At 38.4% G+C, this 22555-nt stretch overlaps 3 protein-coding genes and 2 pseudogenes across 6 annotated transcripts in view; 4 read left to right on the top strand and 1 right to left on the bottom strand.

Annotated features, from left to right (window-relative positions):
* Positions 1 to 652: 652 nt before the first annotated feature.
* On the top strand, positions 653 to 3044 carry LOC110418709 (hexose carrier protein HEX6-like; annotated as a pseudogene).
* Positions 3045 to 11736: 8692 nt separating this feature from the next.
* LOC110418627 (small G protein family protein / RhoGAP family protein) lies at positions 11737 to 16497 on the top strand. Of its 3 annotated transcripts, none has more exons than XM_021431403.2 (10): positions 11737 to 11893; positions 12118 to 12234; positions 12343 to 12605; positions 13239 to 13301; positions 13413 to 13431; positions 14178 to 14276; positions 14387 to 14464; positions 14551 to 14795; positions 15442 to 15604; positions 16115 to 16497. In XM_021431403.2, the coding sequence occupies exons 2-10, from the start codon at positions 12174 to 12176 to the stop codon at positions 16255 to 16257; spliced, it is 1134 nt and encodes a 377-aa protein (XP_021287078.1). In that variant the 5' UTR covers positions 11737 to 11893; positions 12118 to 12173; the 3' UTR covers positions 16258 to 16497. The 3 variants fall into 3 exon arrangements, with proteins under 3 accessions (XP_021287078.1, XP_021287079.1, XP_021287080.1); XM_021431404.2 differs by having other exon boundaries at positions 11739 to 11893; positions 12172 to 12234; XM_021431405.2 differs by having other exon boundaries at positions 11740 to 11893; positions 12184 to 12234.
* Positions 16498 to 16894: 397 nt separating this feature from the next.
* DUO1 (myb-like HTH transcriptional regulator family protein) lies at positions 16895 to 18870 on the bottom strand. Its single transcript, XM_089783789.1, is given in 7 exon segments — positions 16895 to 17159; positions 17162 to 17398; positions 17433 to 17495; positions 17649 to 17809; positions 17812 to 17847; positions 17850 to 17878; positions 18300 to 18870. Coding segments are annotated over 7 exon segments (903 nt in total). The 5' UTR covers positions 18494 to 18870; the 3' UTR covers positions 16895 to 16976.
* A 196-nt stretch (positions 18871 to 19066) lies between these two features.
* Positions 19067 to 22555, top strand: part of LOC110417735 (N-terminal nucleophile aminohydrolases (Ntn hydrolases) superfamily protein) — a 6104-nt gene continuing 2615 nt past the window's right edge. For both annotated transcript variants that reach the window (XM_089783833.1, XM_021430230.2), the window contains exons 1-2: positions 19067 to 19212; positions 19333 to 19506. The gene's annotated coding sequence lies outside the window, so the exon portion shown is untranslated. The remainder of the gene's footprint in view (positions 19213 to 19332; positions 19507 to 22555) is intronic.
* On the top strand, positions 19515 to 22532 carry LOC110417734 (uncharacterized; annotated as a pseudogene).

Here is a 22555-nt window from a genome sequence, read left to right as displayed (position 1 = left end):
AATTAATAGTTTATTAAATAATAAAGTAATTAATAGCATTGCTTTTTAATAATTGACAAGGAGAAAAAGTCAACACTACCATGGGTTTAAATAAAGCATTCGGTTCACCGAATCTTATTAATTACATAATCCATGTCAATTGAAACCTAATTACGCAAAATGTCGAGTTTTGGTTATAATAGGTATATTTTTAATAAAAAAATTATTAAACAAATTTTCTTTCTTAATAAATTATAACATGATATATAATTAAAACGTTAAATTGTCATGTGAATATATAAGAACCATATTTTTTTAATATGATATGATAATAATCACATGATAATTTTTAATTATGTATTATTATATCTGTACGAAAGCTTATTTAATATTTTCTCATTTTAGAGGATTAATATAAGAAAAATACCAAAGAAAAAATTTCTAATTTTTAAAAGTTGATTTGGATTTAATGGGCCGCACAAATACAGTTAGGTCCGGCCTAGCAAGAAAAGAGCATAAATTACAGTTAGAACCCGCTTTAAGACTGGGTGGTCACCACAACTAGAATTAAGTTCTTTTACTGGGTGGTGGTCACCTCGCATAAATAAGCTATTCATAACATCACAATTGCAAAGTCATAAATACACTTTCGCCATCAACCCCACATTCTCCCATACTGTCCACAAGAAAATGGTAATTGGTGTTCTGTACCAGTCAAGTGACAATGCTCTTTTATAATCTTTTAGTATTGTGTCCATAACTTTTTAACTTCAAGCCATCTCACTCTCCCTCTCTCGCCTGTTTATGCGAGTGAGCTTGGAGGTCTAAGACATGGCAGCTGGGCTTTTAATCACAAGTGAAGGTGGGAAATGCAATGGCGGGATGACCCTGCTTGTTGTTATGTCATGTTTCATGGCTGCCATAGGAGGAGTTCTGTTTGGTTATGACCTTGGAATTTCAGGTTTGTTTCAATATGATCGTTTATCTACTTTTCCAGAATAATTTGCTGATCAATACAGCCCGGCTGCGCACAAAACAGCGGTGTTTTAGGTCAAGACTTTTCATGATTAACCAATTTGATTTAAGTTCTATATTCTTCAATGAATATATACTGTATAGACCTTTTGGTAATAATTCTATGTTGATTTCACACATCTGCAGTTCTTTTTCTTGTAATCATGATATGAAAGATTCTAAGCGGTGCACATATATTACTTTGCAAAAACCTTTTTATTGTTGTTCTAAAGAGAATTGAGATGATCTCCACTGACTAATCGTGTAACTGTGAAGATGGGGTGACCTCTATGGAACCATTTCTCAAGGCATTCTTCCCAAAGGTGTACAGAAAAATGGAACAAGACACCGAAATTAGCAATTACTGCAAATTTGATAGCCAACTGTTAACCTTATTTACTTCTTCCCTGTACATAGCTGGCCTTTTTGCTTCTTTCTTTGCTTCATCAGGGACTAGAGCCTTTGGCCGCAAGCCATCTATCCTGGTAGGAGGAGCTTCATTCCTAGCTGGTTCAGCCCTTGGCGGTGCAGCTTTTAACATATACATGCTAATATTTGGTCGTGTTTTGCTTGGAGTTGGGATTGGTTTTACAAACCAGGCAGCATAATTAATTCCTACTGTTTTTTTTTTATTTTCGAATCAATAATCAGAAGTTTCTTGTTCACGCTTCATTTTCTTTGTTCTACAGTCAGTACCTTTATACATCTCTGAAATGACGCTGCCGAGGCACAGAGGAGCAATGAACATTGGTTTTGAAGTAGGTGTTGGCTTTGGAGTACTTGTAGCCAACCTTGTTAACTATGGCACCGAAAAGATCAAGGGCGGTTGGGGCTGGCGTATTTCTCTAGCCATGGCAGCAGTCCCAGCAGCAATTGTAACACTAAGCACACTCTTTCTCGCAGAAACACCCAACAGCTTAATCCAGCAAAGCAATAATCACCAAAAGGCAAAACATGTGCTGCAACGTGCACGAGGCACTACTGATGTCCAGGCAGAACTCGATGATCTCATCAAAGCGAGCTCAAACTCAAAACCCATGAAGCACCCTTTTAAGAAAATCGTACACAAAAAGTACAGACCTCAATTTGTGATGTCAATAGCTGTACCATTTTTCCAGCAAGTGACTGGAATCAACGTCATCACATTCTATGCTTCAATACTTTTCAGGACAACTGGCCTTGGCGAAAGTGCTTCACTACTCTCGGCAGTTGTGATTGGTCTTGTGGGATTGGCCTCTGTACTAATATCCATGGTCGTAGTAGATAAATTTGGAAGAAGAGCGTTGTTTATGGTTGGTGGAGCTCTAATGTTTGCGTCACAAATCGTGGCTGGAGGAATTATGGCAGTATGCTAGGTGATCAGGGTGCCCTTAGCCAGGGCTGTGCTTACATGGTTTTGATTCTGATATGTATATAAGTTGCCGGGTTTTCTTTGTCTAGGGGTCCTTTGGGATTGTTGGTCCCTAGTGAGATTTATCCTTAAGAGATTCGATCAGCTGGGCAAAGTATAACAGTAGCAATAGGCTTGTTATTATGCTTCCTTGTTGGACAAACTTTTCTAGCTATGCTTTGCCGCATGAAGTCAGGTATATTTTTGTTCTTCGGGGGATGGGTGGCGGTGATGACTGCATTCGTCTACTTCTTGTTACCGGAGACTATGAATGTGCCTATTGAACAGATGGAAAAAGTTTGGAGCGAGCACTGGTTTTGGAGAAGATTTGTAAAGGAAGAGGTGGGGGCTAAGATGCAAGAAGCATGACCTCAAATCTGAGTAGCTCTGACTGCCATTTGTATTAGATATATGCAATGGAAAAGATTCATAATACCAAATCAAACCGATTGAGGTTTGGGCCTATACATTGTATAGCTCAGTAGAAGTAAATTCTAAGAAATTAAGGTTCAGACTGATTTGGCATTGCAACATCCATGGAAATCTAATCCTATCGAAGACTTGTGTAATTTTCTCGGAAAGAAAATTTTGGTGTCTGAAGAAAAGCATCTCTTGAAAGATTGATCAAAAAGCCAATGAATGATTGCTTTGCTTCTTTGTTTCCTTTTGCTTCTGTTCATATGGTAGGAATCCATAGAAATATAAAGATCTATAGTAGTAAATGTTAACCTAAACAATATTGATATAATATATAGTTTTACATGTTTTCCATTTATATATTTGCGAGTTCCCATGAGGTTGACTATTGAGTTTGAAATTTAATGAGGTACTGGACATCCACATCAATGCCCAACTTAGAAAATTTCCCATCTTATAGTAAAATGTAATTTATTTATGTTGAGCACAATTTTTTTTTTGAAATATGTTGTTAATTTCAAAGCAGAGGGTATCGAAGGTTCACTTCTGTGAAAAGTACAAACATGATTAAGGTCAGTTACTCACCTGTATGAGGGTAACATACCTTAATCATTAAAGCACAAATCGCAAAGGACAACAAACCAGAGTTCAAGTCACACAAAGCCCGCAATACCTTTCCCAGAAATAAACCACAGGGGCCCTCCCTATATCTTTCCAAAAAAACAAAATCAAAAGCAGATCCCACCCTCAAAATAAAATAGGTGAGCATGAAGCAAACTGTACACAACATTCCATATCAACATCGCCCTAACACTCTTAACAGATTTATGGTGTGGCCTCACAGATCAACCTACCCCATAAAACCACTAGACCCCCCAAGTGGCTGCATCAAAAAAGAACCCATGAATCATAAGTATCCACAATCAATAGTTTCTTATTAAAAGAAAAGCCATCAGCCTCTCCTTCTCAACCAAGCAAACACAATGACAGGGCCTTTCAGCTGTTACAACATACCGCAGGATGCACCAGACCCAGATAAGAATCAGTGCACATCAGAGCCCCATACACAAGAAATTAGTCATAGACATTCAACAAATGAACCTGACCCTGCACCGCTCCCTTGGCAAGGCTATCAGCAAGTTGATTAGTTTCTCTGTAGATGTGTTTAATGTCCCATTTCTTAACCTCTTTCTTCAACCTTTCAATGTACAGGATCCACTTCCTAAGCCTCCAAGGAGCTTCAGATGGGTTGTTAGTCCATTTGACAGCATTTTTTGAGTCAATTTCAATAAACAAAGAGTAAATGGCAGCCCATTTAGAACCTGCAAAGGTCAAGAAGGCCTCCCTAATTGCTCTGACTTCTGCCACAGTAGCATCTTCCACTCCTATAGCTTTTGAGAGACAATTTAGTGTTTCCTTCTTCGTCTCATAATGCCCCCAATCCCTGCCTCCCCAAGGCATCCTTTAGCTGCCCATCACATTATATTTCATCTCCCCTTCGTGCGGCTTGCTCCACTCCTTCACAATTCTGGTTCTTTTCTTTTTCTTAACCTTTGCGCCCTCAGCTGGATATCTATAAGTGTCTAAAATTGCGCCATACTCAAAGGGCCACTTAGCTTGAGCCCATGCGGCAACCTCTGAGTTTAACTAAATCAAAAACCTGGTCAGCACACAAGTAACTCTTCGAAAAACTGTATCATTTCTATTCAGCCACACTGACCACAAAATAGCATAAAAGGCCATGCACCAGATTTTAATCTCCCCTTTCCCTGCGAAACCAACATTCCAAGTATTAAACGAGTTGATTAAATTCTTTGGGACAACCCAAATTACCTCCTATTCTCTACATCTCATCCACACTTGCCAGACCTCGGACAATGGAAGAACAAGTGTCTAACCATCTCAGGTTCCTTTTACAAAGCCCACACTCAGCTCCCTCTTGGTCAATTAAGTTCCTTTTCACTAGCTCCTACTTGACGGCAACTCTCTTGTGCAGCACCTACCAACAAAATATCTCAATACGGTAAGGCACTAGATTTTTCCAAATATTTCTCCATGTCTTATCCTCCCCACAATCCTTCAGGAGAATTGTTTACAAAAAGATTTAATACTGTAATTCCCTGTGGCCTATCCTTTCCATGCCAGGTGTCTTTTAGTTCCTACAAAGGTGAAACTCCTCAATAGTGGCTTTGAGCTCCAGCCACTGTTGTTCTTCCCATCCTAGAGGCCTCCTTCTTAGTTCCACTTCCCATCATCATCATCATATACCGAACTCTCTAAAAAACTTCTTTATTTTTAGCAAGGGCATACATCCTCGGGATAGATTTTTCAGCACACCTTCTCTACCACACTGTCAGTCCAAAAGCATAGTTGTTTCTATCCCAATCACCATCTGTAAGTTGGGTTTAACCTGTAATAAAATTGTTAGAAAAGGATAGGGGTTTGATGATGTTAGTCTACAATCTAGAAGTTCTCCTATTAGTGTTTGGCTCAGGGAGTAGATTCGTGGGGTTCCCTCATACTTTATCCACAATCACCTCTCTCCACAAGCTCTCTCTCTCGGTTTCGAACCTCCAGATCTACTTGTTAAGTAAAGCTCTATTCTTTAATTCGAGACTAATAATACCTAATCTCCCATTTTCCTTGAAGTTACTCACATTTTCCCACTCAACTAGGTGCATCTTGCCTTCTCTCCCGTTCCTTCCCACATAAATCCCTTTCATTTTTTCTAACTATTCACACCCTTTTAGGTATTTGAAATAAGAACATGAAGAAGATGGGAAGGCTAGCTAAAACTGACCTAATAAGGTAACCCTACCTCCAATAGTCAGCACTTTCGCTTTCCATCCCGCTAAGCGTGACTCAAATTTTTCAATGACTGCTTTCAAATTCTCATTGAGTGATGATTAGCTCCCAATGGGAGTCCCAAATAAGTCATCGGCAGTTCACCACTTGACAAGCTATACTATCTGCTCCCTCAGTGTCAACTGCTTCTCACCTAACTCCTCAAGACTACTTCTGTGAAAATTAATTTTCAATCCTGACACTAGCTGTAAACACCTAAGCACTCTTTGGCATTGCTTCCAATTGGGACCCGTGGGCACAAATCGATCTCTTCTGTTTATTTATCATCATACTGAAAGCTTCAGCGACTATGTTAAAGAGGAAAGGGGATAAAGGGCATCCCTGTCTCAACCCACGTTTCATTTTGAAAGGTTTTGTAAGCACCTCATTGACGAGACAGAAACTTTAGCATTCGAGGTGCATCCCTGATCCATCTTCTCCATCTCTCACCAAACCCATGTTTGTCATCATAAATGAAGAAAACTCAATCATACGTCATAGGCTTTTTCAAATCAACTTTTAAAAAAAAACTCTCCCGTGACACTTTTTTAGGGCGTCAATAACCTCGTTAGCAATAAGTGCACAATCAGTAAGTTGTCTCCCTTTCACAAAAATAAATTGTCAGCCTCCAATCACTTCACTAATGACCCTTTTAACTTATTAGCTAAGAGTTTGCGACAATCTTATACACACTACCAACAAGGCTTATGGACCTATACTCTTTGATCTCGCATGGGTTGGCAACTTTTGGAATAAGGCAATGAAGGAGTGGTTTGCTCTTTCAAGGTTCCCATTTCGTAGAAGTTCCTCGTGTAGCCCATAACATCCTCCTTAACAACTCTCACTGATTTTTGAAGAAATTAAGATTAAACCCATTCGGCCAAGTGCTTTATTCCAGTCACAGTTATTTATTGTTTCCCATATTTCGACTTCAAACTCCCCTTCAGAATATAGCTGATTCCTCACTTAACTTACGAAACTGACAGTTGAAACTTCTTAAGGGTAGGACATTCCAAACCTTGTAATAGTCTAAAGTATTTTGCAACTGAGTGCTATATATCTGGGTCAAAATCATCTCACTTCCCACTTTCACTTGTTGGATCATGTTACTTCTTTTCTTGCTGTGGCCATAGCATGGAAGAATCTTGTATTACGATCCCCATCAAAGTCCATTTGATTCTGATTTTTTATTGCCATTCTCTCTCTCCTCCACTCTATAACATTCCATAATTCACTTTATTCTGATGACTTCTTCCCTAACCTCCTTATTCGTCCCTCAACTTGCAATAGCTATTAAGGCCTTGGAGTTTAGCTTCTACTTCGTAATTCTGACTTGAGAATTATCATACTCTCTGCTCTGCCAATCTTCAGAACGGCTTCAGCCTTTTCAGTTTGTGCCAAATACCTTCACCCCTATTCTCCCTCTTCGATCTTTCCAATACTCTTCACTACTTCTGAAAGCTTACGTTGTCCAACCAGTATATTGAAAATTTAAAAGGTTTGGGCCTTCCACTTCTGGCCTAAGCTCAATAGGATTATGATCTGAAATTGATTTGGGAAGGCACCTTTGCATCAAATTGGGCTCTTAGCAAGGAATTCGCATCAATCAGGAATCGATCCAACCTTCCAAACGCAGTTCCTCTTTGTTGCTCCAAGTGAATTTGCTCTACAAGTGGAAGATCAACAAGCCTATATTCATTAATAAATTCATTAAATTTGCAGCTGCCCTACGTAGTCCCTTCTACCGATTCTTTCCTCATCAGATCTTACAATATTGAAATCACCCCCCAACACCCATCTGGCTCTCGACCTCTCCATAATTTGCCTAATTTCGTTAACATTTCACTTCTTTCTCCTTCATTGTTTGGAGCATAAATGTTGCCAAAGCCACAATTACTATTAGAATCCTTTGTGTCCCACAGAGAATGAAGTTTTTATGAATAAAGCAATCCACCAAATTAAAAAAGTTAGCTGCCATATACAAACAACCCCCGATCTTCCTTCAGACTTCACGGCTTTACCTTCAATTTTCTCTCTCTGCCATAATTTTTCATACAACCCTTCAAACGGTTCTTAAATTTTTGTTTCTTGAACAAAACAAGATTTGGGTTACATTTTCTTATTATTCCTCAGTGCCCTCTTTTTCTCCCCCTGCGATCCCTCTTAGTTCCAAGACAAGATAATCATAATGACACAGACACTCACCTTTAAAAAGCCTTCTCAGCCTGCTTGGTTTTCAGCCTTCTTCTGCTCCAGTCCTTAAACATCGTCACCACTTCCTCGTTCTCATCCCAAAATCCAAACCCAATTATTACTAACATACCAATGTTGCTAAAGCTTCCCTCCATAATGCCTTATTCCTCCTGCTGTGCTTGTATCAGAATCAGAGACTCTTTACTTTCATAGTTGTTCCATCTACAGACTCACTCCTATTAGCACCCTTTGTCCCCCTTACCATTCTTTTTTCCTGTTTGATCCCTCCTTATTGTCTCCCATTATGTGGTTCATCTTCTAGCCTTTAGGCTACCTTAAATTTTTCTTGTTTTTGTTCCATACTGGCCTGTACCTTTTTTCTTCTTACACCGTTAGTCCTTTCTCCTATAACCATTCTCCTTCCTCTTTGTTTGCTTGTTTTCTCTACTTGTTCCTCTCTTGTAGTTCGTTCTTCCCAGAGGATTCATTCCTTGCAATCCTCACTTTACGTTTTTTCTGGCACTTTTACTTTTATCAACTTTATGAGAGGCACATTCGAGATAGATAAGCCTGGATCTTTAATCTTTGAACTACACTCCTCTTTTCTCACTAACACACTACTTTCTTTACTGTTCTTTCTTCCTCTTGCACTTCACTAAGGGGTCCCAAAGGGTTCCCCTCCACTTCCTTGGTGGGGTTCCATTCACTTCTGTCAGCTACTATCAAACTTCTATATTGCCTTTGTTATGGTAAACAAGCCCATAGACCTTAATTTACTCACTCAGGGTCCTTCTTGAATCCTTGTAATTCTCCATAGGTCCTCTAACCATCCTATTTTTTTATCCATTAACCATTGTTCTTAACCATTCCAGCCCATCTATATACATGTTGCATGGATCTGTTGTTAGCCACTATATTTGAGTCACAAATGAGCTTTTCCTTCAGTTTAGCTCTTTGGGCTTTTTGACCCCTTTTATCTTTCGGGCTCTCTTTACCTATAGCTCTTTTTTCTATCTTACCCTTTTTGCTCAATGCCCTTTTGGTTCTTTTGTTCGCTTCTCCTTTTGGCCTTTTCTTTCCCTAATTTCAAATTTCCCTCCTAACTTTTCTTCCACTGTCATCTTGACAACCTCTCTGCTATGCCCTGCTTTGCCAGAGCAATAGTCCTCAAGGTTCAAACTGTACTTTCTTATTTGGGGGGTTCCTATGTGGCTGCCCCACGTGAAACTCCTACTCCTCCCTTGTACCTTCTGACATGTCATTCTCTTCACTAGTGTCCTCGTTCTCTCTCCACCGACTTCCAGTTTGACTTTCCAAGGCCTCAGTCGTCTAATCTTCTGTTCTTCTTTTGCATCAAGCTGGTTGATTTCCGTCAACTGTCTCTACCCAATCACGTTCGCTTCATTGTGTACATACCCCATTCACAAGAATCTGTGGTTTAGGAACCTCTCTTGATTTGAGACTTCAACTTGAAACACTGCCCCCTCCAACTATCTCTTCTCCTCGTGTATGTATCAGTTTTGATGTACGACCCCATGTGTCCCCATTGCCCTAAAGATCTTTAAATTCCATAGATGGGCGGTAATTCCTCCACAATACCAGACTTTATACTTCCGATCATCCTTCTCCAAACTATACGCTTAAGCTTTCGAACCACTTCTCCAGGATGCTTTTGTATCTGCTAAAAACGGCCCATCCATTAATCAGTACACTACGCATCGAAGGTGATGATAACGTTAAGGCCCCCAGCTGGTCTTACAGTCGCTCTCACCCCCTCCGCGGATAGGGAACACTTTATATCCTCGCAGTAACAAGGTTTCCTGAGTTGGCCCATCGCACTTCTCTATAGCCATTCCACTTCCTCCTCATTAATAGAAACTCTTATCCCATCGAGCTTACTCCCTTCCTGACTACCATGATGACTCACTCCTTCTTTCACTCTTTTAGTTCCCACTTGTCCCTGCTCCTTATTCGCTCCATCCGCTACCACATCTCTGAAGGACCTGTCTGTTACCTTTATGTTTCTTGGACGTCGACCATTATTCCAGACATAGCCTTCTGCCCTCACTTTGGGACCTATCTTATCCGTTTCCTTAATGAAAAGGTGCCGCCCAATAAGAGGGATAGCCTGGCCTTGTTCCATTACTCTATATAACTCTGATTTGGATCGATACCTAACAAAGGCATATCTTGAGACTCTAAATCTTGTCAGCTTTGGAGTAAAGAGATCAACAACCACTCCAAACTGGTCAAAAAAGCCCTTTTAAGTCACTCCACCTTGTCTCCATTCCTATGTTGTCCACGAACGCAGTGAACATACTCCTTCTCCACCGATTAAATTCCTTAAACTCATTCCTCTTAACCTCTCCATAGTCTTCCTTAACATTTTTCCCTTCCCCATAGTACCATAAATCTCTTCGGCTGCCCCGCGTTTCAACTACCCTAGCCTTTCGCTTTTTTTTTCCTCTCTCTCCCTAGCACTCTCTTTCTCTCTCATGATGGGTTTTTTTTTTTTATGTTAAGCACAATTAACCCCTAGAACAAGCCATTTTAGACCATCCAAAGTCAAGAAATATTAAATTGGACTATCAACTCCAACAAAGCTAGCTTTGTCATCTAATGCAACACTAAACTATAAAGTCAACATTTTCTTTAATTTTTTATGACAGCTCTCTTTAATGAAAGATATGTACTTGTCAATTTATTTAATTGATCATTAAAATAGTATATATATATATATATAATAGAAACTTACTCAATTAAAATTTAATGGTTATCACATATTTTATATGTCTCTCTCTCACACACACATATATATATATAATTACAAAATATAAGATTACCGATAAGGCATCCATTATTTAGTTATCAAAATCTTTCAAAATGTTTCAAATTTTCTAAAATTAAGCTTATCCAAGTCTTTAAATCCTAGGCCAAAAATAATCTCTCAACTCATTTTTTTCCAAGTATGTATGAAATCAAAATTCAAATATTTTGTTTAAGGAACAAAATTTAAATATTTATTTCATATTAAATCTCTAAATCTTGAAAACTACGAAAAAATTATGACACATCCTAATTAATGGTTTTCATTAAAAAGTTTATTATTCGTTAAAGAATAATTTTGATTCAATTAACAAATTTATTTCCCTTGATTACTTTTTTTTTTTTTTGGAAATAGCTAGCGAAGATCAAAAGCTGAATTTCAATAAGCCAAGTACACAAATAACAGTCCATGTTCATATCTTATAAAAGCTAAGGATGAAAATCTTGTACCAAAAATGGACTCTTTCAACAGATGGAAACACAGGTCAGTAACTAGACAACTTCTTTTTTTTTTATTTTTAAATTACAATCTATTTCTCCCTTATGGTATTTTTTTAAATAGAAAGTCTATTATTTCCAAGTCAATATACACTAAAACCAGCACTTTAATTCAATTTTTTAGGTATTAAAATTTATAGTAATTGAATAGCATGTTTTACTATTTAAAGCTAGAGAGAACAACTTTCAGTAATAGAAAAAAACTTTTTAGTAATAAAATTTTAACATTTCCTTTGGAAAATTAATTTTTATAATTTTATTAAAAGTTGGTTAGCAACCAATTTATCAAGGAAAATTAAAAATCATAAAGAGAAAAACAATTAAGAATTGAAGCCAATTTGGTCATGCTGCATGCGGCTCTTCGGGCGCGTGGGATCCAAGTTCCAACCACAGGAACAGCAAGCAGCCAGCAGCAGAGCCGTTACAATCGTTGGAACCATCCAGAACCATGTCCGCGTATTCTCCGAGAAACGTCCCACGTGTCTTTTCTTTATTTGTCCAAACCATTAACTAAATATCACTGACTATTGGCTGAATATTTTAAGTTTGAACTCTTCCCATCTTAAAAGGAATTTTCTCCCTGTTAAAAAAATAATAATAATAAAACCAAACACAAAGGAAAAAAAAAGAAAAAGCAGTATTCCACTTTCAACTTTCGCCATCAACTCCCGATTCAACTCGCATAAAGAAAGGCTCTCCTTTGATCGTCGCTCCATTGAAGCTGCAGCGAAGGTGAATAGTTTCCGTCAAATTGAGGGCTTTGCACCGATTATTGATTTCGGTTGTCACCAATAAGGCTTTAAGAATTTGTTAGGCCTCAGTATTTCTTTTGAAACCAAAAACAGTATTAATACTAATCATTTAGATTTTCCTTATTTCTTTTTAAATCAGAGCATCAGTTTGTCTCTGAAAAAATTTTCTCTTCTTTTTTTCTCAATTTTGAATTTTTTTTGCAGTTTCTTTTATATATTACCTTATAAAATTAATTTCCGGTTTTTATTAATCGGAAGCGATGCCTTCAGCCGTATCGCAGCAGTGGCAAGAGAAGGCGACTGGTTTCTTTTCTTCCTCAGGTACTATTTAATCTATCAATTCTGCATTATTTTCTTCTTGAATTTGTGTTATTGTTGCCACATCAGCGAAATGTTTCTTTGTTTTTTTTTTTTAATTTTTGATTGCAGGGGTGAAACTGAAGGAAGCTAGCCACACGGCCGGAACATTTGTCGGAGAAGTTGCCAAGGATGCTAAAGGCAACGTCGCTGACGTGGCGGAACGAGTTGGTTCTATGGTCAAAAGCCGATGGGCGGTTCTCCGGCAGCCGGCGACAAGACATGCTGTACAGGAAAGTCTTATATCGGCTGCTGCTACGACCGGAACCTTTCTGAGGAAAGGCATCACCGGAACAAAAGACAAGGTTGTTGTTGGGAAAACAAAAGTTGAAGAGGTAAACTTTGGCTTACAAATAACTTAAATTGAAAATTTTTATATATCTTTTAATTTTCAACTTAAATATTATTTTATGTCTTGTTTAATGTGAAACTATATTGCGTGAGAGGGAGAGAGGCTGTCATGTAAATTTCGAGGGTTCCTGTTTCATGTGGCATAGATGTGTAAATTATTCCTTACTATGCTGTTATACTATTACTGTCTTCATCTGTGATTGATAATTTGTTTTGATTATGATCGATGGCTTTTCAACTCTGTCTCTGTTCTTTGTCTTCCCACACTCCCGCTTTGTAAATCGCCTTTTAAGCTTGTCTTCATATCAAATTTATGTTATGCTGGAGAGATATAATTTTTGTATCCCACTGAAGGGGTATTTGTTGTTTGATTGTTTTGCAATTGGGCATTTTTTTCTGCTATTGCAATACTTTCAAGAAACTGCTGAATTTTGGATGTTTTAATGCTTTTCCATGTTTTAATGGTAGTTGTTGATGTTACAGTTGATCTTGTGTAGTTAAAATGTAATCTATACTTGCCATTTTTATTCGTAACAGAGAAATAGACTAGTGTAGTCTAGGCTTCTAGAGAAGTTATGGTCAAGAATGACATATTTGTAATGGTGAATTTGTTCCAGGTAGCAAAAAAGACGGCACAGAAAAGCAAGATAATTTTGACAGATATAGAACGATGGCAGAAGGTATAGGATTGTGTTACTTTTAATTTTGTTATTTGCTTTTATATTTGCCTTCTTACATGAACTTTCAAGCTTCTTGAAGCTTCTGAATTTTTATGTGTTTTCTATTTGCAGGGTGTTGCCAGCACTGATGGTAAGTTTCTTTATCTTGGTGGGTGCACTCTCCCAGATGGTGACTTCTTTAGGACTCCTTGTCATTTCCCTCTTCTCTTAATGAAATCTTAAATAATTTGGTTCTACTTTATTCTTTCAGTACTTCTACTTAAAGAGCGCAATGTGAATTTGTGTGTGGTTTTTCAAGAAATTTCTATATCAAGAGCCAACTTTTGAACTTGATATGTCCTGTACTTACCATTCCAAATTATTACCTAGCATCAGGAGCATCTGACATGTTTAATGCACAAGTTTTTCTACCAAGTGCAGAAGTCTTCAATATATTTGATTCAGGTGTAGGGAACTGCTTTAAATTGAAATTCTTGTTTCTTATTGCCCTAGCAGTTGAGCAACTCTTAGTCCATACTCATCTTGTGAGAATGCTTCTGATTTAAACTAGTATAAGTTTTAAAATGCATTAGTTTTCCCATTTTCGTACAATTCTTTTTAGTGCGAAAAGTTTGCCTTTATTGTATTGCAGTGCTCCATGCTTGTCTTAAATTTTCACTTCTTCTCTATGCCCGATGCTTCACTAATTAGCATTTGCTGTGAAAATAACATTTATTCTTATAGTTTTGACTTAGCCAATTATAGGGGCAAAGGTTTTCGCATTTTGCTTGTCATACTTGCTCATTGATTAAATTAATTACTCAAGTCAAGTATTCTCTGGATATTCCCAGTTGCAGTGAATAGTTGCTAGCCACTTGTTTTTTTCTTTGTCCTCAGTTTTTGGAGTTCCTATTGAGGATACTGTACAACGGCAGCAATCCAACAGGCCCATTCCGCTTATATTGGTGAAATGTGCAGATTATCTCATATTATCAGGTAACTCAAATGAAAATTAAATGAAAACTATTGGACCTGGTAGTTATATAAGCAAATGTTACTAAATATACACTCTTTTCCAGAGGGTAACGTTTTTGTTTGACTTTTAGGTCTAAATTCGCAATACTTGTTTAAAGCTGAAGGAGATAAAAAGGTCATTCAGCAATTGGTTTCTACATATAACCAAGGTATCTTGCATGTTATATGCTCAAATTTGACTGTGAGTTATTCTGTTTGGATTGCATCATAATTTGTCGTCATGTGTGTATCACAGATTGCAATGCTTCAATACCAGAGGGTGTGAGTGCAATTGATGTAGCAGCTCTAGCAAAATATTACATTGCTAGTCTTCCTGAGCCACTGACTACCTTTGAGCTTTATAATGAGATCAAAGGTGCCCGCTCTAGCATACATGCTATGAGAAACATACTGAAGAAACTTCCTAGTGTAAATTATATGACACTTGAGTTTGTCACTGCATTGCTGCTTTGCGTTAGTCAGAAATCAGTCCTTAACAATGTAGGAGTTATCTCTCTCTCTCTCTCTCTCTCTCTCTCTCTCTCTACATGCATACATTAAATTATACATGCATGCATTGCCTTTATAAGTGGTTCGTGACTAAGTTGGCGGGGAAGTGGGGCAGGGGTGCGGGGGCCGGGGGGGGGCTCCGGGGGGGGGGCGCCGCGGCGAGGTCGGGGGGCGAAGTCGGGGGGCGCCGGGGGGGGGGGGGGGGGGCCGGCCGGGGCGGGGGGGGGGCGCCGCGGCGGGCGGAATATTACTGTCAAAGGTTATGTTTCTTACATACGTGAAAATTATCATTGAGATCTTGCAAGCCTTAATTTTTTACTGTATACTGAACAATAATATGGTTCCCCCTATGGACCACTGATGGGATATAACTGACTTTATGGCTGACGTGATCTAGCACTGAAGTTTTCATGGATAATTTATTCCATCAAGGTCATTGTTAGCTTGTTTGTTTATGGTCTTTGTAACAAAATGCCTATATAAAGCAGTTTCTTGGTTCCTTCATAAAGGTCCTCTGCCCCTTCTTTCACCCCCATCCCTCTAAAACAAATGACTTGCAATCATGTGCATGAAGTTGGTTATGTAATAGATTATAGTGCCTATTAATAATGTTTAATGGTTGTTTATCGTCTAACAGATGGATGCCCGAAGCCTTGCTATGGAAATGGCTCCTGTTATTATGTGGGAGAAGGGTCAGAACCCAGAATCTTATAGGAAATACTGGAGTCGTCCACCAAAAAGTCCTTCCAAGGGTAGCATGGATTCAACCTCTGCTTATACTGCTTGGGACATGCTTGCTGGTAACTTTTCCTATCTGCTACAATCTGTCCATATATCCCTAGATTGTGCATGAGAAAGCATAATTGCATGCCAATTGGACTTTGACTCCACTTTATTGAGGGACAGCTAATACCTAATATTTTATTTGATAGAATGCAGTCTCTACTTATCGAAGCAACTCTTAATCACAGGATTGTTAATAGTGAAAATTAAGTTAAAAATGTTATTGTGTTGTTTTAGAGTTAAAAAAAGGACACAAACACCCCCCTGCTCCTTTTCCCTCTTCTTTATTGCTTTCTCTCATTTTTTCTTGGGACCTAAAACCTCCTTTGGCTGCCAAAATTTTCCCAATATACATTTCTTTTCTTTTCTTTTCTTTTTTCTAATACTAATGGTTCCTCTGTTGATTTGACCCTTCTATTAATGGGATACCCCTGCATCAACTTATCCTTGTTCTGAAGAAATGGTGACTAAAAATGTTGTCAAACAACTAGAAGTTCTCATTTTCCTTCATCATTATATGGCTACAGATGACGGAGAAGATATGGATGCTTCCTCCCACATTCCTTTGGATGATGGCATGCCAGTCGATTTTGGTGCAATTGAGGTTATTCAATGCCTCATAGAACAACACAATCCCATATTCACAGATGCTAATGAGACAGTCTGGTGATGATCGAGAAGAACCCCTTTCCTCATGCCTTGTAAAAGGTGCCTGGCAAGATCAATCATCTCTTGGGATGAAATTCAAAAAATTTGGTCAAGATGATTATTATGCAGTGGAGGATATTTTGTTGGCAGCCAGATCTGGGGAAGCATGTGCATCTGTTCCTGTACATTTTAGTCATTAGGGAGTTTCTTTTTAGTAAACTTGTATTTGGAGAAATATTCATTCTGCCTTTGCAACATTGTCTATTTTGGATAGGAAATGAAATGCCTTTCTAGTTTTGGATAGGGATGAAATGAAATATGCCTAACTCTAAGTGACTGCTTGGACCTGAAATGCTGGTTGTTTTTCATGAAAACAAGAGTTAAGTCTTTGAAGCTCTATTTAAAACCTAGTGAAGGTGAATTAGAAATAATTATATTCAAAGCCTTTTGTGTTTTAAGTTTTAACAGTATCACTGGCAATGGTGATAAGAATCCTCTGTAATATTAACAAACAGAAGATAAAGTTCTTTGAATCCATATCTCTCACTCTTTGCACTATTGAATTTAAGATAACAACAATATATATAACATTAATTGACAGATATCAATTGTCACTGTTTCACTCCTGAGCTGTCAGGCTAGCAAAGTAGGCAGTTTACTCAAGAATGGGTTGTATATATAGTAGGAAAGTCCCATGGGTTAGAACTGAAAATAGAAGCACAACTGCTCCACCGCATACGATTACCACTCTGATGAGTTCGGAAGAGGATCGAGGTAGTCAAACATGTCAGATGGAAATTCATCAAAGAAGCCATCCGGGATTGCAGGGTTTCTTCTGTCTTCCTTCTTCCCAATTTGAGCATTGTTGTTTATTCCAGTTGATGGAAAACTGGCGAACCATTTTGGTTTACTGTCAGATTCAGAACCTCCTGATGCTCGAACATGCCCTCAAAGTTGAGACCATTGGGTTCTGGGGCAAGGTCCTGGCATTGTGGCAAGCTTGGGAGGTCCAGTTGTAGTTGCGGTAGTAGAGAAACAGGGTAGTTTGCAGAGGGCTCAATGGATGGTATCATCTGAATGATTGCAATGTCAAGTATGGGAAGGCCTGTTTCCAAGTTTGGGAAGTCTGGCTGAACCAGATCAGGTAGCGGCACCATCCTGAATCTTCGAATTTCCTGAAAAGGATGGACGTTTAGCCTGATCATGGTGAGATGATGACCCCAGCTCTACTGGAATGAAGTTGGAAGGCGGGACCTGAAACTTAATACACACAAGTTCAAGAAACCTAAAAGGTTAGAAAGTCCAAGTATCCAACACATCACATGAAATAGCGTGAAAAGAGCAGGCTTCACGTATCATAGAAGAAAAAGAAAGCTTTCTTGTTAGCTCTTGATTTTCCCTTCAATTCCTCACCTCCACCATTGGCATTTCATGGAGAACAGGATCCTTCCCTTTGTTCTTGTGTGAAATTGATGTAGGCGTTTGCAAAATTCTCTCCAACCGCTTTCGTCTAGCACTCCAGAAATTCTTCACGTCATTATCTGTTCTTCCTGGCAAATACCTCGAAATCTTCGCCACTTGTTGCCAAACTGTGCCTGCAATTCTATCACCACCTCTCTTCCTCTGCTGAAAATTTGCATCCACTAGGTACAATGTTTTCCCAAAAGAAAAAAAAGGATTACATGGTTTATTAGCTGTACTCTAATCATGCAATAAAATAGTGGATGAAGCAATCATTACAAAATTTTTGGCCTAACCCTGACAAACCCACCATGGACAACAGCACAGATTTAGCAACATTGAAGGATAAAGCAATCATTTTCTATATTTTTCTACTAGCTGCTGCAATTTCATAAACAACAGTTCTCTTCAAAACCAAGAAAACCAACTACGAGAATTCAAAAATTAATTAGCAAACACATTTTACTTATTAAAAACATATCAATACCTGTCGATCACAAATGCAACAAAGACAAAATGTCATATCTTCCATTAAATAAGTTTTTGACTACTTTTGGGAAAAAAAAAAGATGAATTCTAAGGAGATAGCGATAAGAAACTTACGTCTTCAAGTTGGGTCTAAGCTTGTTAACCCATCTAAGACGACAAGATTTTCCAGTTCTGGGTAAAAGTCCCATGGATCGAATGGAGCTCCAGCCTCTTGGACCATACTTTTTCACGTAGTTCATTAAGACTTCATCTTCTTCAGCAGTCCATGGCCCTTTCTTTATGCATGTTCCTTCACTTTGACGTTCCATTTCAAGAATTTTATTCTCTTCTTTACTTTCTCTTTTATTACTTATAACCACAAATTTAGAAACCCCAAGTTACTAATCCTCTTCAAAAGTGCTAAATTACCTGTATTTTTGGCTTCTCTTTCATTTTGTTCTTATTGGCAAATGAAACAGAGGCAAAGTCTGATTTTTCTTTTCCATTTTTCAAATTTATTTGTTCTTTGATTTTGTTGGAGGAGCTTCCTGGGTGCAAAATGAAGCCGCCAATGTAACCTCCCCAAATCAGCAACAACATTCCTTTCGGCCTCTCAGAGAATGACAGGTCAAAGTAGACAATGGGGGATTTACAGAACTGCAACTGCAGAGGATCCGCCTTCCCACTCTTGTTCAAGTGACGGTTAAGACGGTTAGTGGCACACTCCATTATCCTCGAAACCCCGCTTCTTTTTCCTACATTTTAAATCCCGTGATCAAATCACAAAAAACCCTCACTTCGTCCTCAAAATAACACAAAACCCATCATAAGATTTTTGATTGGTCTGTGACCGCACGTGGTCAAGGTAACTAGTGCTCTTGCCTTACTACCTACCTTCACCTGCAGGTCCACCTAAGTTCTACGGAACATGATCTAAAACATAAAATAAGACAACTCCTTCTTTGCAGGATCCTGAACTCCTCTGTTTCAAATGGCTCCCGGGAACCTGTCCATCTCACTTGTCTTCCTCTTCACTTTGTTTTCCTTGGTAATCATTGAAAAATGATTGTTTTACTTGATTTTTTGTGATACGGGTTTGGGTTCGTCTTTTTCAATTGATGATCTTTTATTGTTATTTCTCGGAATCATACATCATATTGGTTATCAGGTGATAGGACATGAAGGGGTTGGGAATTCAGGGAAGTACCCGTAGTGGTGAGCACATGGCCTTTCCTGGAGGCTGTGAGAGCTGCTTGGAAGGCAGTCGATAAGGGGTTCAATGCTGTCGATGCTGTGGTGGAGGGTTGTTCTGCTTGCGAGGAATTGAGGTGTGATGGTACAGGTTGGTAGCATAAACTCTGAATTTTTGCTGTGGGGTTAATTTGTTTGTCTTTCTTCTTGAATATTTAGGACTTTTGAACTCATTGTTTAGTAGACTTCTTAGGTTAAGCGGGAATTGCATAAAAAAAAAAAACATGAAAACTCAAAAACCCATCTCTCCTTTTAGGCTCTCCTCCCTTTTCCGCAGCCAAAAAGACCCGACCCTCGCTTTCAACCTTTTGAAAAACCTGAACCCAAACCCCAAACCTCCCGGTAAACCCTTCCGCTACTCCTCGCTTTCCTCTTATCAGAACCAAGTTTGGCAGGGCCGGAATGTTTGATAAAATGGAATAAGTTCTTCACCAGCTGAAAAATGATACCCGTTTAGACCCACAAGAGATCATATTTTGCAATGCCATGAAAAAACGTGCACTGCAGTTGTTCGACGAAATGCCTGACTATGGTTGCCAAAGGACTGTAAAGTCTGTGAACTCGCTGTTGAACGTGCTTTTGTTGAGCAAAAAGTTTGATAACATGAATGAAGTGTTTTTGGGTATAGAAAAATATGCCCACCCGGATGCTTGCACCTATAATATATAGATTTGTGCGCTCTGTTTAAGTGGGTGCTTGGATGATGCTTGGAACCTGTTTGATGAAATGCAGAGAAAAGGTGTTAAGCCAAATGTGGTGACATTTGGGACGTTGATTCATGGGCTTTGTACGGAGTTGAAGGTAAAGGAATCATTTAAGTTGAAGGATGATATGGTTAGGCTTCGTGGTTTGCGTCCCAATGCAAGTATTTACACCACAATGATTAAAGGGCTTTGTGGGATTGGTGAGTTGAGCTTGGCAATTAGGCTTAAGGAGGAAATGGTTAGGACTAAGATGAAATTAGATTTGGCTATATATTCTACTTTAATTAGTGGTCTTTTTAACGTTGGGAGGCAGGAGGAGGCTCTTGGGATCTTTTAGGAAATGGCTTTAAAAGAGTGTAAACCGGATACGGTTACTTACAATATGATGATTAATGGGTTCTGTAAGGTGAAGGATTTTGAACCAGCTTACAGAGTTCTTGAAGATATGGCAGAGAAATGGTGTAAACCAGATGTTATTAGTTATAATATGTTAATTGGTGGATTGTGCAAGGAAGGGAGGTGGAGTGAAGCTAATGATTTATTTGAAGATTATGCCAAGGCAGGGGTGTAAACCTGATGTTGTGTCATATAGGTTGCTTTTTGAGGGGCTTTGTGGTGGATTGCAGTTCAAGGAAGCAGCATTCGTTTTGGATGGGATGATTTTCAAGGGCTATGTGCTGCATTGTGCAAGTATACATAAATTTGTCCCTAGGTTGTGTCAGGACAGGAACATAAAGTTATTATTGATGGTTTTAAATAGTATAGCAAAAGGAAATGCAATTGATCAAGATACGTGGCTGATGGTGATTTCTAAGGTTTACCAGGAGGATAACTGTCAATTGTATCTGAGATTCTTGAATCTCTAATGCTATAGTGGTACTGACAATGTTGGTTTATCTTGTCATGACCTTGTTTTAAGTTTTAACTTTTAACTTCTTTGAATGTAGGTAATTTGGAAGTCAAGTTTCAACTTAGCTAGGAACATGTTGTACTATTCACAATATTTAGCTTGGCTTGTAGTTTGACCATTGTAGTTCTATATGCAATGAACTGATTAGACTACAAAGAGAGTTGTGTTTATGGTTTGCAGGAGGTAAAGATTTAGATCAAGATATGCTTGAAGAATTTTTAGGTTAGGTAATAGTTGCCTTTTGGAATTGTAGGTATATATGGTTGTTTGACCTTACATTGGTAACTGATTGCTTTATAAGGTACAAGCATGCGTCAACTTCTTAATGGTTTCTCCTCTTAGCTAGCAGCATCTGTTGTCTCACAGAATTTTGGAACTGGAGCATTCTGTAGATTTGGTGTCAACTATTGTTCTGGATAGACGCTATTAATTTTCTTGCAAATTGGCCTTATAATTGGATTATCTTGATTGTCTTTTGAGTTAAATTCCCTAGACACTTGTGAATGACTGCAATGTAACAATTCTGTGAAGTGAAATATTGGGGAAAGGGACGGGGACCAAAAAGACAGCTTATTGGATGTTTATATAAGGTGTGTCCTAATGATTTCACTTTGGATGATTTGTTCAACCTTGTTGCTTTTCAAACTGGAATACAGTGTTTTGCATGTATTGCTTGGGTTGCAAATCAACTGAGCACTTGACAAGCAGCTTGGGCTCAGGTAGGTCTTCACTCCCTACAGTTTATTTTTTCTTGCTAGGTAGTTGAGCTTAAACAAGATGTCTATCTTCAATACTTAAATGAGCTGAGTCCAAACACCAAGATGCTTGTTCTTTTTGGGTTTGCAAGCATTGAGCTGAGTGTTGAGATGCTATATATAGCATGAAGGGCCTTAAAACAGAGATCAGCCATTGTAGGATTAAACAGGCTTGAGTTTTCTCCCAATTTGAACAACATTAATGTAATAAAGGCAGAGGTGAAGAATAGGATCTTCCTGGAGATGGTGTCCAAGGTGAATAAGGAAGTGAGGAGGGATGGACAAGGCAAGACTTGACTTTGAGTGGGGAGGTGATAATGAGAAATGCTGTCTTCTCTGTTTGTTGAGCAAGAAATGTAGTATAATGTTGAGGGATGAAATTTCATTAAAGTTGAAGAAGCAGATTGGTTTATAATGTTCTTCTACATCTTCACATTCACTCCTAGTTGTGAGCCCTTTGGTTCTACTTCTAGAAGACCAAGAGCAGGCTGAATTTATTGTTGGAAGTTACGATTCTTTGGCTGATTCTTTTTTTTTTTATTTAATTTTGAGGTCCATAATTTAAGCAGCTCCAGAAGAAGTAATGTTCCTGCAAGTAGCTAATGTGCTGCCCATAAATCAGTTCAATCATGCCTTAAGCTGAATTTGAACACATTAATGCTAGAAAATGAGCTTGAGCAGCTTTTGACATCTATTTTGAGTTGCTATTGTTACTGCTTGTACTTCCTACAGAAATAAATAACTATTGTACATAATTGTTGATACTCAAAA

This window comes from Theobroma umbraticum, unplaced genomic scaffold, assembly GCF_002168275.2.
Source record: "Theobroma umbraticum cultivar Fairchild unplaced genomic scaffold, ASM216827v3 scaffold_50.0, whole genome shotgun sequence".
Lineage (NCBI taxonomy): Eukaryota > Viridiplantae > Streptophyta > Magnoliopsida > Malvales > Malvaceae > Theobroma > Theobroma umbraticum.
The sequence above is the reverse complement of the archived record's forward strand: the minus strand, read 5'-3'. Positions and strand labels throughout refer to the sequence as shown.

Bases quoted from the DNA above. Each gene is read 5' to 3' on its own strand.
- LOC110418627 (XM_021431403.2), top strand. From the start codon at position 12,174: ATGCCTTCAGCCGTATCGCAGCAGTGGCAAGAGAAGGCGACTGGTTTC. The intron at 12,606-13,238 runs GTAAACTTTGGC...AATTTGTTCCAG, and splicing joins GGAAAACAAAAGTTGAAGAG to GTAGCAAAAAAGACGGCACA. The intron at 14,796-15,441 runs GTAGGAGTTATC...ATCGTCTAACAG, and splicing joins AGAAATCAGTCCTTAACAAT to ATGGATGCCCGAAGCCTTGC.